This window comes from Rissa tridactyla, chromosome W (genome assembly GCF_028500815.1).
Source record: "Rissa tridactyla isolate bRisTri1 chromosome W, bRisTri1.patW.cur.20221130, whole genome shotgun sequence".
Classification (NCBI taxonomy): Eukaryota; Metazoa; Chordata; class Aves; order Charadriiformes; family Laridae; genus Rissa; species Rissa tridactyla.
The window spans coordinates 9,073,947-9,091,852 of NC_071496.1; the positions used below are offsets into that span (position 1 = coordinate 9,073,947).

A 17,906-nucleotide genomic window follows, 5' to 3' on the forward strand; every position below is an offset into this window, starting at 1 on the left:
TCGCCGTAGTGTGTGCAGGGAACTGGCTGGGAAAGACAGCTCCTCTATCAGGAAAAGGCAAACCTGTTCATGGGATTGCTTTTGTTCAAGGACTCGGGTGTACTTGGTGGATAATGCGGGAGGATGGGGAAATCTGGTGTGTACCTCAAGGAGATTTAACCTTGGGGGGAAATAACCCATGGTTTGCATTGATTATAGGAAGTACTACAGCAGGAATCACCCGAACCAACCTGGGCCTCGCAAGAAGCTGTGCAAGTACAGCAGTGACCCAACCTGAGTTGGCTTTGGTGCCCAATAACTCAACACAACACACTGCCTCTCTTGTCCTGAGCGACCACCATAACAGATGGAGCTCAACTCATGGACTAAATAAAAATTTTTTTTACGAAAATTTTACGGACATTTTATGAGGGTGGCCCATAGACTGAGGGAATGCTACCTGTGTATATATCAAAGGATGGGAAGGGGAGAGGGAGTTAATGAGGATGTATTGGACAGTGTAAGGCCTGAGCATGAGGTAAGTGGTATGCAATAAAGGGTGGAGATTGAACTGAGTCTGGCTGGGATGGAGCTAATTTTCTTCACAGCAGCCCATATGGTGCTATATTTTGGATTTGTGACCAAAACAATGTTGATAACACACCAATAGCTTAGCTATTGCTGAACAGTGCTTACACAGTGTGAAGGATTTTTCTGTTTCTCACTGCCCCTCCCAATGGGTAGGCTGGGGGTGGACGAGAAGTTGGGAGGGGACACAACCGGGACAGCTGGCCCAAACTGAATAAAAGGATATTCCAGGACATATAATGCTCAGCAATAAAAACAGAGGGGAGGGGGGAGTTGGGGAGGTAGCCATTGCTCGGGATACCGAGCTGGGTACCGGTCTACTTGTGGGAGGTGGTGAGTGATTGCCTTTGTATCACTTGTTTTGATTTTTTTCTTTTATTTCTTCTTCCTCTTTCCTTTGCTTCTTAAACTGTCTTTATCTCGACCCATGAGGAGCCGGAGTCAACCCACCACATGCTGCATTGCCATTTTGGCTCCAAGAGGAGAAAATAAATTAGCACAACTAGAGCATCAGCTGCCATTTTGGTGGGAGGCCTAGAATTTGACTTTAATGAATTTGACTTTTTTTAGACTGAGAATCTTTATTTGGGATAAAACTAGCATTAAAAATTACTTTCAGGTTTTCCTTTCTTTATCAGTTTTAACAGGAAATGTAACACTCGCTGAAGCAACACTACTAAGCAATGTTGAAATAGCTGTGCATAGGGCATTGAAACAGTCACTTCTCAATCTGTTTTTTGTCTACTCCAGAGGTCTCCAAAGTGGGGTGCATGCACCCCAGGGGATGCGCATGACAATCCATTGGGGTGCAGGAAGAAAATATTAGAACTTCTACTTATATCTATTTAGCTAAAACTTTAAGAAAGAAATTAACCTTTACTAATATCTAATATATATCATCTATCTATAAATATCTATCTAATATCATCTATGACAAGATGACCCGATTATTGGACGAGGGAAAGGCTGTGGACATTGTCTACCTAGACTTTCGAAAAGCATTTGACACTGTCCCCCATAGAATTCTCATGGAAAAACTGGCTGCTCATGGCCTGGATGAGCATACGATCTGCTGGATCAAGCACTGGCTGGATGGGCGGTCCCAAAGAGTGGTGGCCAATGGAGTTAAATCCAGCTGGCGGCCGGTCACAAGCGGTGTCCCTCAGGGCTCAGTGTTGGGACCATTTCTGTTTAACATCTTTATTGATGACCTTGAGAAGGACATAGAGTGTATCATCAGCAAGTCTGCAGATGACACGAAGCTAAGCGGGAGTGTTGATCTGCATGAGGGTAGGGAGGCTCTACAGAGAGACTTGGATAGATTGGACCGATGGGCCAATGCTAACGGGATGAGCTTCCACAAGGCCAAGTGCCGGGTCCTGCACTTGGGCCACAACAACCCCACGCATCGCTACAGGCTTGGGGAAGAGTGGCTGGAGAGCTGCCCGGCAGAAAAGGACCTGGGGGTTCTAATTGACAAGCGGCTGAGCATGAGCCAGCAGTGTGCCCAGGTGGCCAAGAGGGCCAATGGCATCCTGGCTTGTATTAGAAATAGTGTGACCAGCAGAAGGAGGGAGGTGATTGTCCCCCTGTACTCAGCACTGGTGAGGCCACACCTTGAGTATTGCGTCCAGTTCTGGGCACCTCAATACGAGAGAGATCTCAAGGTGCTGGAGCGAGTGCAGAGGAGGGCAACGAAGCTGGTGAAGGGCCTGGAGAATAAATCTTATGAGGAGCGATTGAAGGAGCTGGGACTGTTTAGTTTGAGGAAGAGGAGGCTGAGGGGAGACCTCATCACTCTCTACAACTACTTGAAAGGCCATTGTAGAGAGGTTGGTGCTGGTCTCTTCTCACAGGTAATTAGCGATAGAACAAGAGGGAATGGGTTCAAGCTGCAGCAGGGGAGGTTTAGACTGGACATTAGGAAAAAATTCTTCCCAGAAAGAGTGGTCAGACACTGGAATAGGCTGCCCAGGGAGGTGGTGGAGTCACCATCCCTGGATGTGTTTGAGACTTGTTTAGATGTGGTGTTAAGGGATATGGTGTAAGGGAGAACTTTGTAGAGTGGAGTTGATGGTTGGACTCGATGATCCCAAGGGTCTTTTCCAACCTAAATGATTCTATGATTCTATGATTCTATATGGATTGGCACTGGTGCCCTCAGTCCGTATGTCAGATGGCTATGTGTCAGGTGCTGTATGCAAGGTGTCCTGGGGGAAGAGTGGGTGGGTGTTCCACAACACAGAGGGGTTCACAGTGGCACCCTCATTCATTTGTTCGCTTTCAGCATATTGCGATATATTGCAGTTTATGTGTGCCAAGATAAGTGGATTCGCAGATTATATTATCTAGTTTGACCTAAACTAACCCTCACAGAATGGACATGTGGCTTTAAAAGATTCCTGCAAAGAAACCGCAGATTGAAGATAATACTAATAATGCGAGCACACGCAAACTACAAGAAAATGGCAGAGCTGATACTTCTATCCTAGCAGGAGTACTCTCTGTCAGCCACATTACGAGGTAAGAACAATGACGATCTAATCAGATCTGACAAGAAGTTGGCCAAAACACCTCAAAATTATCAAGAAGACGATTTGAAATATGGATTTACATCCACTATTGTCAATGTTGAACCTCACCCTAAGTGTATATTGTGCCTTGATATATTAGCTAATGATAGTATGAAGCCATCACAATTAGCAAGACATTTAAAAACTAAACATTCAGAACATGAAGACAAACCTCTACAATTTTTTCAGCGATGTTTCAAGTCATGTGATACTCCCACATACCATTGGGGAAACACTTGCTCTTCCTGCCGCAGTAAAAATGGCTGAAATAGTACACAGAAAACAATATGGCAACAAACTAAAATGCATGCCTTTGCCAGCAAATGCCATTGGAAGATGCATAGAAAACATTGCTGAAGATTTGAAGAAACAAGTATTAGAACAAATTACACAGTGTGGGAGGGTTGCTATGCAGGTGGATGAAAGTACAGATGTTTCTAACATGTCTCAGCTTACGGTATTTGCTAGATTCTGTTTCAAGAATGAAATACACAAAGAACTACTTTTTTGTGAGCCACTAAAGGAAAGATGCACTGGAGAAGATATATTCCTGACAGTAAATTACTTCTTTAATAAAAAACAATGCTTTGGTGAAAAACTGTGCAAGTGTAACCACCAATGGAGTGGCTGCTTTGCCTGGAATAAAAAAAAGGATTCCGGGATAAGGTTACAGAGATAGCACCACACGTGGAACTCATTCACTTCATCATTCATAGGCAAGCTATTGCAGCAAAGATGTTGGAGCCAGAAGTGCACAAAGTGCTACACAATGCCATCAATGTGGTTAAGTTTATAGAAATAAGACCTGTAAATAGTAGCATATTTACAATACTTTGTATCACAATACTTTGTATTGTGGTACAATACCTTTTGTACCACACAGAGGTTTGATGGTTATCTTGTGGCAAAGTGTTTGTCCTGGTTTGAGGTAAAACAGAACCAATTTTCTGGTTTGTAATTTTACTTTTTAGCTGGGCCTCTTCTAACCGACTAAAGTCTGAAATTAACAGCATATTGTTCAGACACTGTTCACTCTCAGAGGGATAAGCCAGTTTGTGCCAAGGAATGGTACGCACAGAGGCTCTTGCTTAGACTTATTGCTATAACATCCAAGGTCAGCTCACTTCATTTGCCCCGTTAGAGGGTCGGAAGAGGAAAAGCATAGAGGGGTCCCACCTGCAGGGAGGAGCGGACAGGACAGGTGACCCAAAACTGACCAACAGGGGCATTCCATCCCATCTGCCCCATGCTCAGTATAAAAGCTGAGGGAGCAAAGGGGCAAGCCTCTTTCTTCAATGGCCGACATCTGAGGAGGACCCTGTCTGTTCGTCTGCCTTTGATCCCGATCCGAGCATTCCTGACTCCAGATCCAGAATCCTGCTCCTGTCTGTCGCTGACTCCAGTCTGGGACTTTCCCTGTGCCTGCTGGTGACGCGACCGTCATCCTGGGAGCTGGATACAGTTTTGTATATATTGTGCACTTTTTTAAATTATTATTTATTATTTCATTGTTTATTAATATTTTCATTAAAGTAGTTTAGTTCTTTTTCTAAACTCGTAAATCTCCTTATCTCTTCCTCTCCTCTCTTTGGAGAGAGGGAGGGGAGGGACATCTGTCATTCTGATTGGCCAATCCGGCCAAAACCATGACAGTGTTTAAAAGAGTTGTCGAACTTAAAGATGTCACGCATTTTTCTTTCACAGAAAGACAAGTGTTCCAAATTTGCTGACCTTTTCTGTGATGACAAGTGGCTGCCAGTAGTATGGCACTTATTTGTGAAAAAAATAAACACACTTAATGTGTCCCTTCAAAGTGAAGGGAACATTTTAACAAGGCATGAGAAAGTAACTGCTTTTTGAAAGAAACTCATGCTATGGAGAGAACATTTTGGAAATGGCTTTTTGGAAACGTTTCCATCATTATACGACTTTGTTGCTGAAAATGATGCAAGTGTGTCACCTATAAAAACTCTTGTATCCGTACACTTAAAAAACTTGGAAGCAGAATTTCCTAACCTGTTGAGAAATCTTCCAAATGAAGAGTTTCAGTGGGTTTTGAACCCGTTTGTTAAAAACATACAAACACAACACCTTCCAATTAGTTTGCAAGAACAACTGATTGACATCGTGGAAGATGGAAATTTACTAGCCATATTTCAAGAAGAACCTTTGCATAATTAGTGAATGGGAGTGATAAATGTGATAACGGAGAAGCTGCTGCCCGAGCATTCACACACCATTCATGGTGTAAAACACACACACTTACTCTCGGGCGCACTTCCTTCTTCTTCAGGCTTGACCCTGGATTTCCCACAGCAGAGTCTCAGGCATTGGATTTTACAAAATAATTAATTTAATTAAAGGTACAGCAGTATGGACAGCCCAGGCTGGGCACCACCAAAGGGAGGGACGCCGTGTGGAATAATTACTAAATTGGCTAAAAATCATAGAATCATAGGGTTGGAAGGGACCTCCGGAGATCATCTAGTCCAACCCCCCTGCCAGAGCAGGGTCACCCAGAGCAGGGTGCACAGGAACGCGTCCAGGCGGGTTTGGAATGTCTCCAGAGACTCCACCACCTCTCTGGGCAGCCTGTGCCAGGGCTCTGCCACCCTCAAAGTAAAGAAGTTCCTCCTCATGTTTAGGTGGAACTTCCTATGCTCAAGTTTGTGCCCATTACCTCTTGTCCTGTCCCCGGGCACCACTGAAAAGAGCCTGGCCCCATCCTCCTGACACTCCCCCTTTCAGTATTTATGAGCGTTGATAAGGTCCCCCCTCAGCTGCCTTTTTTCCAGACTGAAGAGACCCAAATCCCTCAGCCTTTCTTCATAAGAGAGGTGTTCCAGTCCCCTCATCATCTTGGTAGCCCTTTGCTGCACCCTCTCCAGCAGTTCCCTGTCCCTCTTGAACCGGGGAACCCAGAACTGGACACAGTACTCCAGATGTGGCCTCACCAAGGCAGAGTAGAGGGGGAGGATGACCTCCCTCGACCCACTGGCCACACTCTTCTTGATGCAGCCCAGGGTGCCATTGGTCTTCTTGGCCACCAGGGCACATTGCTGGCTCATGGTCATCCTGTTGTCCCCCAGGACTCCCAGGTCTCTTTCCACCGAGCTGCTCTCCAGCAGGTCAGCCCCCAACCTGTCCTGGTGCAGGGGGTTATTCCTCCCCAGGTGCAGCACCCTACGCTTGCCCTTGTTGAATTTCATAAGGTTCCTCTCTGCCCAACTCTCCAGCCTGTCCAGGTCTCTCCATATGGCGGCACGGCCTTCCACTGTGTCAGCCACCCCCCCCAGCTTTGTGTCATCACAAACTTGCTGAGGGTGCCCTCTATCCCCTCATCCAGGCCATTGATGAGTATATTGAAGAGGACGGGGCCCAGTACTGACCCCTGGGGAACACCACTCGTCACTGACCTCCAACTAGACTCTGTGCCCCTAATCACGACCCTCTGAGCTCTGTCTTTCAACCTGTTATCTATCCACCTTACTGTCCATTCATCTAACCCGCACTTCCTAAGCTTCCCTATGAGGATGCTGTGGGAGACCATGTCGAAAGCCTTGCTGAAGTCAAGGTAGACCACGTCTACCGCCCTCCCCTCATCTCTCCATCCAGTCATGCCATCGTAGAAGGCTATCAGATTAGTCAGACATGATTCCCCCTTGGTGAATCCATGTTGACTACTTCCGATAGCTTGCTTTTCCTCCACATGCCTTGAGATGACGCCCAGAACGAGCTGTTCCATCATCTTTCCAGGGATGGAGGTGAGGCTGACCGGCCTGTCGTTCCCTGGGTCCTCCTTCTTGCCCTTTTTGAAGACTGGAGTGATGTTGGCTTTCCTCCAGTCCTCAGGCACCTCGCCTGTTCTCCAGGACCTTTCAAAGATGATGGAGAGCGGCCCAGCAATGACTTCTGCCAGCTCCCTCAGCACTCTCGGGTGCATCCCATCGGGGCCCATGGACTTGTGAATATCTAATTGACCTAATTGATCTCTCACTCGATCCTCCTCAACCCAAGGGAAGTCGTCTTCTTTCCCCGTTACTTTCCCCAAGGCCTGGGTCTCCTGAGGGCTGGGCCAAGCAGTAAAGACCGAAGCAAAGAAGGCATTCAGTAACTCCGCCTTCTCCGCATCCTCCGTCACCATGGCTCCTGTCTCATTCAACAGTGGGCCCACAACTTCTCTGGTCTTCCTTTTGCTTCCAATGTACTTGTAGAAGCCCTTCCTGTTGACCTTGATATCCCTTGCCAGGTTTAATTCCAAGGAGGCCTTGGCTTTCCTTGTTTCATCCCTGCACGCTCTGGCGGCATTCTTGTAATCCTCCCAAGGGGTCAGTCCCTTCTTCCACTTACTGTAAACTTCCTTCTTCCACTTGAGCTTTTTCAGAAGCTCCCTGCTCGACCATGCAGGTCTCCTGCGTCCCTTGGCCGATTTCCTGCTCTTAGGGATGCACCGATCCTGAGCTTGGAGGAAGTGGTCTTTGAATACCAACCAGCTTTCTTGAGCCCCTTTGCCTTCCAGAGCCCTAGCCCACGGGATCTCTCCAAGCAGTTTCTTGAAGAGGTCAAAGTTAGCCCTCCTGAAGTCCAAGGTTGTGATTTTACTTCTTGTTGTTTTGTGCATAGTACCCATGATCCTGAACTGTATCTTCTCGTGATCACTACAGCCAAGGCTGCCCCCAACCTTCATGTCCCCCACCAGTCCCTCTGTGTTTGTCAGTACCAGGTCCAGGAGTGCTCCTCTCCTTGTTGGCTCCTGTACCACCTGTGCCAAAAAGTTATCATCAATGCACTGGAGGAGCCTCCTGGCCTGTGCGTGCCTGGCTGTGTAGCCTTCCCAGCAGATATCGGGGTGATTGAAGTCCCCCATGAGAACCAAGGCCTGCGATTGCGAGGCTACCTTCAGCTGTCTGTAGAAGGCCTCATCAGCTTCCCCATCCTGATGAGGTGGCCTGTAATAAACACCCACAACAGTGTCCCTCATATTTGCCTGCCCCTTAATCCTTACCCATAAGCTCTCGACCCTCTCTTCATCCGCCCCTAGTGAGAGCTCGATGCATTCCAGATGCTCTCTCACATAAAGAGCAACTCCACCACCACGCCTCGCCGGCCTGTCTTTCCTGAAAAGGACATAGCCATCTATGACGGCATTCCAGTCATGTGAGCTGTCCCACCACGTCTCAGTAATTGCAATGAGATCGTGGCCCTGCGACCGCACACAGATCTCCAGCTCTTCCTGCTTATTCCCCGTGCTGCGTGCATTGGTGTATAAGCATTTCAGAGAGGGAGTCGTGTGTGTAGTTTTGACCCTTGAGATGTGCTATGCCTTCTGGCTCTCAGAAATACTGGCACGCTCTCCCACAAGTGCTGAGCAACTACGCTCTGGCACCTCACCAGCAAGCCCAGTACCGTTCCCACCCCCCTTCAAATCTAGTTTAAAGCCCTATCAATGAGCCCTGATAACTCTTGTCCTAGAACCCTTTTTCTCCTGGAAGTCAAGGTATTCCCGCCTGTTACCAGCAGGCCTGGCGTTCTTCCATTTGGATCTACTAATCTTTGTATCTTTCTCTCTAAATAGTCTTCAGTTCAATCCATGCTTTGGTTCTTTCTTTCTTGATCCTTAGCACTAAAATGCTATTTCAGGCAGCAAATCTATTTCTACAGCACAGTGAACTCTGGATATTTCATTTTCAGCCCTGATATGTGACACAACAGCATTCACATCAGTCACTGTTTATCTATCTTCCATATTCAGTTAGTGAGGTTGGATATAGCAACAGCCGGAAATTCCACACAGTGTGCAGAATGAAACATCTTTGATGGAGGACAGGAAGAAGACATTTCTTGATTTCTGGCCTGCCAATCTCCTTACATCTGAATTATATTGAGGGAAATTTTAAAATTATGGAGATCCCTGCAAGCATTCACTTCCAGTGCATCAAGTCTTTAATGCTGTCTGAAAAAAATTTAACTCCTTAAATAAAACTTAGCACCTAACGGACTAGACTGGCACTTCAATAACATAATGCACTGCCACATTAGGGAATATGGCCTTTGCCAACTGTCCACCTGAAGTTTTGTAACTTGCATAGCTGTACAAAGACTATGTTTTATAGAATGAGATGGTGTGAGAATGTGATATCTGGGGTTCCTATTAACAACTGACTCCGTGGATACTTCCTGATATATGTGCATGTTTATGCATATGTGAGAGTACCCGTGTTGCTTCACTTCAGAGAAAAGATCAACCTGCTCTCACCAGTGCAGAAAGATAGGGGACAGTGGTTTCCCTTCAACATTTATTTAAGTGTGCTCCTGTGGCTGTATCAATATAAGAGACTGATTTTGATAGGTCCTCCAGCAATCCCCACGTTGGATACTTGCCAAAAGGCCAATTATCTACGCTGATGTTTTAGTAATTATTCCATCAATGCTAACAACAAGGGAAGTACTAATACAGATAGATTGCTGGCATTTGAACCACTGTCATTTAGGTGTGCTTTGAGAACTGTTCAAAAGTTTTAGTAGCAGAGACACAACTAACAGCCCTTGACATAATCCTCAGCAAACCCAACTAAAGGAAAACAGCACCATCAATCTCCTATCCTACTATATTGTTAAGTACCTGTACTTGCCCTAGCTAATACTATAACATGTGAGTACAAGAAGCGAGGAGTCATAAAAAAAAATGCTATAGTATTAGCATGAGAAGCAGTGATCATCAGTTTTGCACTGTCTAAATCCATCAAACCACCTACATATCCTCCTCTGGATGGACAGTGTTCCACTGTACCAACTCAGCAGGGATTTCTGCATTTTGTTTGTCACATGAGGATGCTGGTCTCTGTTTAGATTCTTTCCTTTTCCCAGATGATGTGACTAAATGAAGCCTTTCCCTTCCACAATAATAATCCAACATTTGAATCACAGAAGGATAACACCTTTAGCAAAACAAAGGCGTTAAAAAGCCTAGAGAAGATATGCTACTTATCATAATGTTCTTACCATGAAGAGATCAAATTCCTCTTCATGCCGAGCAATCATCTGATTCAGAGTCTCATCATCAGGAACTTCATCTTCTTCCTATTTAAATAGAAAAAGGCATTAGAAAAATACAAAGCAATGTCCAAAGAGAGGCAACCATTTGCATTGAGACACTGCTGCACTGATCTCTCTCTCTCAAAAGGAGTGTGAAACGCTCAAATGAAAACTAAAAATTTGAAAGTGCCTGGCTGTTCATCAATTCAGCAGTAACACAAAATAGACTTAATCAAAGAGGGCACCTCAATTCGAGAGAGATATCGAGGTGCTGGAGCGAGCGCAGAGGAGGGCAACGAAGCTGGTGAAGGGCCTGCAGAATAAATCTTATGAGGAGCGATTGAAGGAGCTGGGACTGTTTAGTTTGAGGAAGAGGAGGCTGAGGGGAGACCTCATCACTCTCTACAACTACTTGAAAGGACACTGTAGAGAGGTTGGTGCTGGTCTCTTCTCACAGGTAATTAGCGATAGAACGAGAGGGAATGGGTTCAAGCTGCAGCAGGGGAGGTTTAGACTGGACATTAGGAAAAAATTCTTCCCAGAAAGAGTGGTCAGACACTGGAATAGGCTGCCCAGGGAGGTGGTGGAGTCACCATCCCTGGATATGTTTGAGACTTGTTTAGATGTGGTGTTAGGGGATATGGTGTAAGGGAGAACTTTGTAGAGTGGAGTTGATGGTTGGACTCGATGATCCCAAGGGTCTTTTCCAACCTAAATGATTCTATGATTCTATGATTCTATATGGATTGGCACTGGTGCCCTCAGTCCGTATGTCAGATGGCTATGTGTCAGGTGCTGTATGCAAGGTGTCCTGGGGGAAGAGTGGGTGGGTGTTCCACAACACAGAGGGGTTCACAGTGGCACCCTCATTCATTTGTTCGCTTTCAGCATATTGCGATATATTGCAGTTTATGTGTGCCAAGATAAGTGGATTCGCAGATTATATTATCTAGTTTGACCTAAACTAACCCTCACAGAATGGACATGTGGCTTTAAAAGATTCCTGCAAAGAAACCGCAGATTGAAGATAATACTAATAATGCGAGCACACGCAAACTACAAGAAAATGGCAGAGCTGATACTTCTATCCTAGCAGGAGTACTCTCTGTCAGCCACATTACGAGGTAAGAACAATGACGATCTAATCAGATCTGACAAGAAGTTGGCCAAAACACCTCAAAATTATCAAGAAGACGATTTGAAATATGGATTTACATCCACTATTGTCAATGTTGAACCTCACCCTAAGTGTATATTGTGCCTTGATATATTAGCTAATGATAGTATGAAGCCATCACAATTAGCAAGACATTTAAAAACTAAACATTCAGAACATGAAGACAAACCTCTACAATTTTTTCAGCGATGTTTCAAGTCATGTGATACTCCCACATACCATTGGGGAAACACTTGCTCTTCCTGCCGCAGTAAAAATGGCTGAAATAGTACACAGAAAACAATATGGCAACAAACTAAAATGCATGCCTTTGCCAGCAAATGCCATTGGAAGATGCATAGAAAACATTGCTGAAGATTTGAAGAAACAAGTATTAGAACAAATTACACAGTGTGGGAGGGTTGCTATGCAGGTGGATGAAAGTACAGATGTTTCTAACATGTCTCAGCTTACGGTATTTGCTAGATTCTGTTTCAAGAATGAAATACACAAAGAACTAATTTTTTGTGAGCCACTAAAGGAAAGATGCACTGGAAGTTCTTCCCAGAAAGAGTGGTCAGACACTGGAATAGGCTGCCCAGGGAGGTGGTGGAGTCACCATCCCTGGATGTGTTTGAGAGTCGTTTAGATGTGGTGTTAAGGGATGTGGTGTAGGGGAGAACTTTGTAGAGTGGGGTTGATGGTTGGACTCGATGATCCCAAGGGTCTTTTCCAACCTAAATGATTCTATGATTCTATGATTCTATGACAATTAGGACTTCTTATCACTTTCATATATTGAGAATGAGGAAGTGAGCAAACATGCAACCAGGAAATTTTGGTTCGTGTTTTTTTTAGGGTCACAAGCACAATTAGTTGTCAGCTTGTTTTTCAGTTAAAACATACACATTTCCATTCTGCTGCTCTACAGCACTCCCCCAGTAATAGCATTCTACACTATGAGGTCTTTACTGTCAAAGCAGAAGGAAAACAATCCCGAAAAAAGATAATTCCTAGAAACAAAGCCTGCCCAATCCATATTTCTGTAGACCACTGTCCACCCACAAAGTGAGATGTGAATCATAGAATCATAGAATATCTTGAGTTGGAAGGGACCCATAAGGATCATCAAGTCCAATTCCCTGCTCCTTGCAGGACTACCTAAAAATAAACCATATGACTAAGAGCATCGTCCAGATACTCCTTGAACTCTGACAGGCTTGGTGCTGTGACCACTTCCCTGGGGAGCCTGTTCCAGTAACCGACCACCCTCTCAGTGAAGAACCTTTTCCTAATGTCCAATCTGAACTTCCCCTGACGCAGCTTTAAGCCATTCCATCACATCCTATCGCTGGTCACCAGAGATCAGCACCTCCCCCTCCGCTGCCCCCATTGAGGAAGTTGTAGACTGCCATGAGGTCACCCCTCAGCCTTCTCTAATCCGAACAAAGCCAGTGACCTCATAAGTCTTGCCCTCGAGACCTTTCACCATCTTGGTCACCCTCCCCTGGGCACACTCTAATAGTTTGATGTCCTTCTTATATTGAGGCACCCAAAACCGCACACAGTACTCGAGGTGGGGCCACACCAGTGCAGTGTAGAGTGGGACAATCACCTCCCTCAACCAGCTAGCTATGCTGTGCTTGATGCACCCCAGGACACAGTTGGCCCTTTTTGCTGCCAGGGCACACTGCTAACTCATATTCAACTTGCCATCAACCCAGACCCCCAGATCTCTTTCCATGGGGCTGCTCTCCAGCCTCTTGTCCCCCAGTTTGTACGTATAACCAGGATTACCCCGTCCCAGGTGGAGAATCCAGCACTCGCTCTTGTTAAATTTCATACGGTTGGTGATTGCCCAGCTCTCCAGTCTATCCAGATCTCTCTGTAAGGCCTCTCTACCCTTGAGGGAGGCCACAGCTCCTCCTAGTTTAGTATCATTGGCAAACGTACTTAACGTACATGTGATTTCTGCATCCAGATCATTTATAAAAATGTTAAAGAGCACTGGCCCTAAAATTGAGCCCTGGGGAACCCCACTGGTGACTGGCTGCCAGACCGATGTAACTTTCTAACTCTTTGAGCCTGACCCATCAGCCAATTGTTCACCCAATGTATTATGGACTTGTCTAGCTGTGTGCCGGACATTTTGTCCAGAAGGATACTGTGAAAGACAGTATCAAAAGCTTTGCTAAAATCCAAAAAACCCACATCTACTGGCTTCCCTTGGTCAACTAGATGGGTGACCTTGTCATAAAAGGAAATTAAGTTAGTTAAGGAGGACTTTCCCCTCATGAACCCATGATGGCTATGACCAATGGCTGCATTGTCTCTCAAGTGTTTTTCAATAACTCCAAAAATAACCTTCTCCATAATTTTACCAGGCACTGAAGTGAGATTGACTGTAGTTACCAGGGTCTTCCTTCTTACCCTTCTTGAAAATTGGGACAACATTTGCCAGTGGACTAGGACCTCTCCAGACTCCCAAGACCATTGAAAAATAACATAGAGGTCCCATGATAACATCGGCCAGCTCTTTCAGCACCCTGGAATGAATCCCATCGGGCCCCATAGACTCATGCGCATCCAGCTGGAGCAGCAAGTCTCAAACAACTTCAGAATGGGAATTTATCATTACCCTAGTCACGGTCTTCCAACACAGGACTCCGAGGGTCCCAGGGCCCATCATCAGTGTTGAAGACAGAGGCGAAAAAGGCATTAAACGTCTCCGCTTTGTCTGCGTCCCTATTTGTGAAGTGACTGACCCCGTCAAGCAATGGACCAATGTTATCTCTGATTCTCCTTTTGCTATTAGCATATTTTAAAAAGCCCTTTTTGCTGTCCTTCACAGTGCTGGCCAACTTGAACTCTAATTGAGCTTTGGCCGCATGAATTTTCTCCCTACAGCAGCAAACAGCATCTCTGTAGTCCTCCCATGTCATCTGTCCTTGCTTCCAATGTCCATACACTTTCCTTTTCTGCCTAAGTTCTAGAAGAAGATCCCTGCTCAGCCAAGCTGGCCTTCCACCCCGCTTGCTTGACTTCTGACACTTTGGAATTGCCTGCTCCTGCACTCTTAAGATGACTCTTAAAAAGTGACCAGCATTCATGGACCCCTATACCTTCAAAAGCAGATTCCCAGGGGACCTTACTAGCTAGCTCCTTCATCAGCCCAAAGTCTGGTCTCCCCATATCCAGGGTCAAAGTTTTGCTGACAGTTTTTCTCCTATCGCCAACAATTTTAAACTCAACTACTTTGTGTTCACTGTGACCAAGACAGCCACCAATCACCACTTAGCCCACGAGTCCCTCTCTGTTTACAAACAACAAATCTAGGAGGGTACCTTTCTTAGTCAGCTCCCTTAGTACCTGCACCAGGAAGTTATCTTCAACGTGCTTCAGGAATTTCCTGGACCTGTTTGTGTTTGCTTTATGATATTCCCAGTTGATGTCTGGGAAGTTAAAATCACCCATAAGGACAAGGGCAGCTGATCTAGAGATATCCCTTAATTCCTTGTAGAATAATTCATTGATGATTCATTAAGAAACGTCTAGATGTGGCACTTCAGGGCATGCTCTAGTGGCAGAGACTGTAGGTTGTTTGGTTGGACTCGATGATCTCAAAGGTCCTTTCCAACCATGAAGATTCTAAGGATTTTAATGTCATCGTCCTGGCTGGGTGGTTGATAGTAGATTCCCACAACAGCATCCGCTTTATTTATTTTCCCCTTAATCCTTACCCAGAGGGTCTCAACCATGTCATCGCCAACTGCAAGCACCATACAATCGACCCCCTCCCTTACACACAGCACCACCCCTCTGTGTCGCCTGCCCTGCCTATCCCTCATGAAGCCTATAACTGTCCATCATGGCACACCAGTCACAGGACTCATCCCACCAGGTTTTGCTTATGCCAATGTATATGATTACCACTTCAGCTCTCACTAAATACTCATGTAATTTGTAATTCAAACATGAAATAAGTAAAGCAGTTGGAAAAGGGATAGTGTTCTGACAGTGTTCTGGTGGCATAATCTCTGTAACTGTTGGTTCCCCTCACCACCAATATTTCATACATTCAATATTTGGAAAAAGCTAGCTGTTCTTTCTGTTTGTATTTGTATTTTAGCTTGTGCCCATTGCCTGTTGTCCTGTCACTGAGAAGAGTCTGGCTCTATTTTCTTTACTTCCTCCCATCAGGTACTTAGACACATTGAGAAGATCCCTCCCGAGCCTTCTCTTCTCCAAGCTAAACAAGCCCATCTGTCTCAGTCTCTTCCTTATGTCAGATGCTCCAATCTCTTAATTATTTTAGTGGCCCTTTATTGGACTCACTCTAGTATGACCATTTCTTTCTTGTAGTTGGAAGCCCAGAACTGGACGCAGTACTCCAGATGTGGTCTCATCAGTGTTGTGTAGATACTTGGTATAGGCTCAGTTGACTCTGATGCCTCCCTTGACAGAGTTTGTTCCTCCTCAATTGTTCCCAGAGCACTATACCCATTCTGTAATTGCAAATCTGCAGGCAGAGAAGGAGTCTTCCTTCTGTTGTCAGAAGTCACAAGTTTCAGGTCTTCCCTGACATGGGAGTCTCCATCTACTGGTCATAGGATCACATGATAATTTGGGTTGGAAGGGTCCTCAGTAGGTCATTTAGTCCAACCTCCTCCTCAAAGCAGGGTCAGCTATAAGATTGGACCAGGTTGCTCAGAGCTTTATGCTCCTCTGAGCACAGCCTCTAAATGTACCTCCTTTGTATCATTTGCAAGCTTTTGCCTCTGCAGGGTTGCTGAAGACCATCTCCTGCCCATCCTCCCCCATGCTACACAGCTGTATTGGGAGCCTTGTGGAAGACATTGTATTCAAGGAGTTAAGGATCTCGAACAGGCTGTCTGCTCTAATGGGGCTTGTACTTAGGGCTTGAGAAGCCCATATGTTATTCATATAATCTGTAACTTACAATATATCTTTGGTAAAGGTAAACTGTATGTGGATCAAGGGGTGGAATGGAGAGATCCTGACTGAGAAACCATTGCACATTTAGGAGTTGGTGATCTACATAAAAGTTAAAGGGAGTAGGCCCAGGCCTGTGCTGCACTGCACGTACAGCTTGGCTTTCAGGCCTGTGTTGTGCTGCACAAATTTCTTGGCCGCAAGATAAACTCAGACAGCTCATTGTAAAAGAAGAACCTGCAGGCAGCTCCTACTTGGTAATGGTGACTACGCCACCTGCATGGCCTTGCCTTTATCTAACAGTGCAGCAACGAGTTCTCATGAGAATATCCTTTAGAAATAGAGTTGTTTTCTTGTAAGGAAATTATATAATAACTTGCAGTCTTAAGCAGTGCCAAGCTGCTCTCAAACTGTGCTCTCGCCTACCAGTTATATAGCTGCTTCCCAAGCACCAATTGAAACATCTTCTCTCTGTTTTTAACTGCCTTACCTCATTTTCTTCCTCATGTTCTAATATAGCCTGTAGAAAAGCCCTTCGCTCATGGCTTGAAGATTTCTGATCAAACATTCCAGCCTGAATAACTTTTTGATCTACATTCAGTTTATACTTTGCAGCAGCAAGTATCTTCTCTTCCACACTGTTCACAGTGCACAGTCGCAGGACTCGAACCTCATTCTGCTGACCAATTCGATGAGCTCGATCTTGGGCCTGCAAGTCCTATTAGGCAAAGAATTTGGAATGATGCATAACGTAACTATGCTACACAAATCACTCCCTGCTTAAAGGACACTGTAATGTTGGGTTTTATTAGTATAACAAAAAGAAGTGCTCAAGCTATAGCCCAGCACAAATAATCTAGCTCATTCCTGATTATCCTCCTTCTTGGGACTTCATCAGACCCAGGCAGGCAAACTGGAGAGAAAAAAATATGTGCATGGTCTGTACAATGTGAATGCAGTAAGCCACACACTTCTTGAAAGCATATGCAGTAAGTGACCAAGATAGGCCACAGTGTGTAATTCTTCTCTGCCACTCAGAGTTCATGGCCTTTCAAGCCAGAAAGTAACCCTGAAGTAGAGCAACTCTCTAGTCCAGGTACAAGAACAGAGGCAACAATATAGCTAGGTATTTATTATAAAGTCCAGATATAAACCTGTGTATCTAAAGCAAACCACTATTTCTGAATATCTTAAAAGCATTAGTAATTTTATGAATTGGGTCTGGCTAGAATGGAGTTAACTTTCTTCATATCAGCCTGTCAGGGGCTTGTCTGGGGTGGTGCTGTGATATGGATTTGTCACCAAAAGAGTGTTGATAACACAGCAATGTTTTGGCTATTACTGAACAGTGCTTGCACACCGTCAAGGCCTTCTCTGTTTCTCACTCTGCTCCCCCAGGGAGTAGACTGGGGATGCAAAAGAAGTTGGGAGTGGACACAGCCGAGACAGCTGACCTGAATTGGCCAAAGGGATATTCCATGCCATATAACGTCATGTTCAGCAATAAAAACTGGGCAAAATGGGGGGGGCATGTATATGTGTTTTGGCTTCCAAGGTAGAGTAGAGTAGAGTAGAGTAGAATAGAATAGAATAGAATAGAATAGAATAGAATAGTTCAGTTG

The 17,906-nt window shown here is 45.2% G+C and overlaps 1 protein-coding gene across 1 annotated transcript in view; it reads right to left on the bottom strand.

Annotated features, from left to right (window-relative positions):
• The window catches only part of LOC128901955 (probable global transcription activator SNF2L2), a 187,753-nt gene that overhangs the window by 81,298 nt on the left and 88,549 nt on the right, over nt 1-17,906 (bottom strand). The window contains exons 25-26 of the mRNA XM_054184156.1: nt 16,775-17,002; nt 10,143-10,220 (exon numbers count right to left, since the gene is read on the bottom strand). Coding sequence (XP_054040131.1) covers nt 10,143-10,220; nt 16,775-17,002 — 306 coding nt within the window. The remainder of the gene's footprint in view (nt 1-10,142; nt 10,221-16,774; nt 17,003-17,906) is intronic.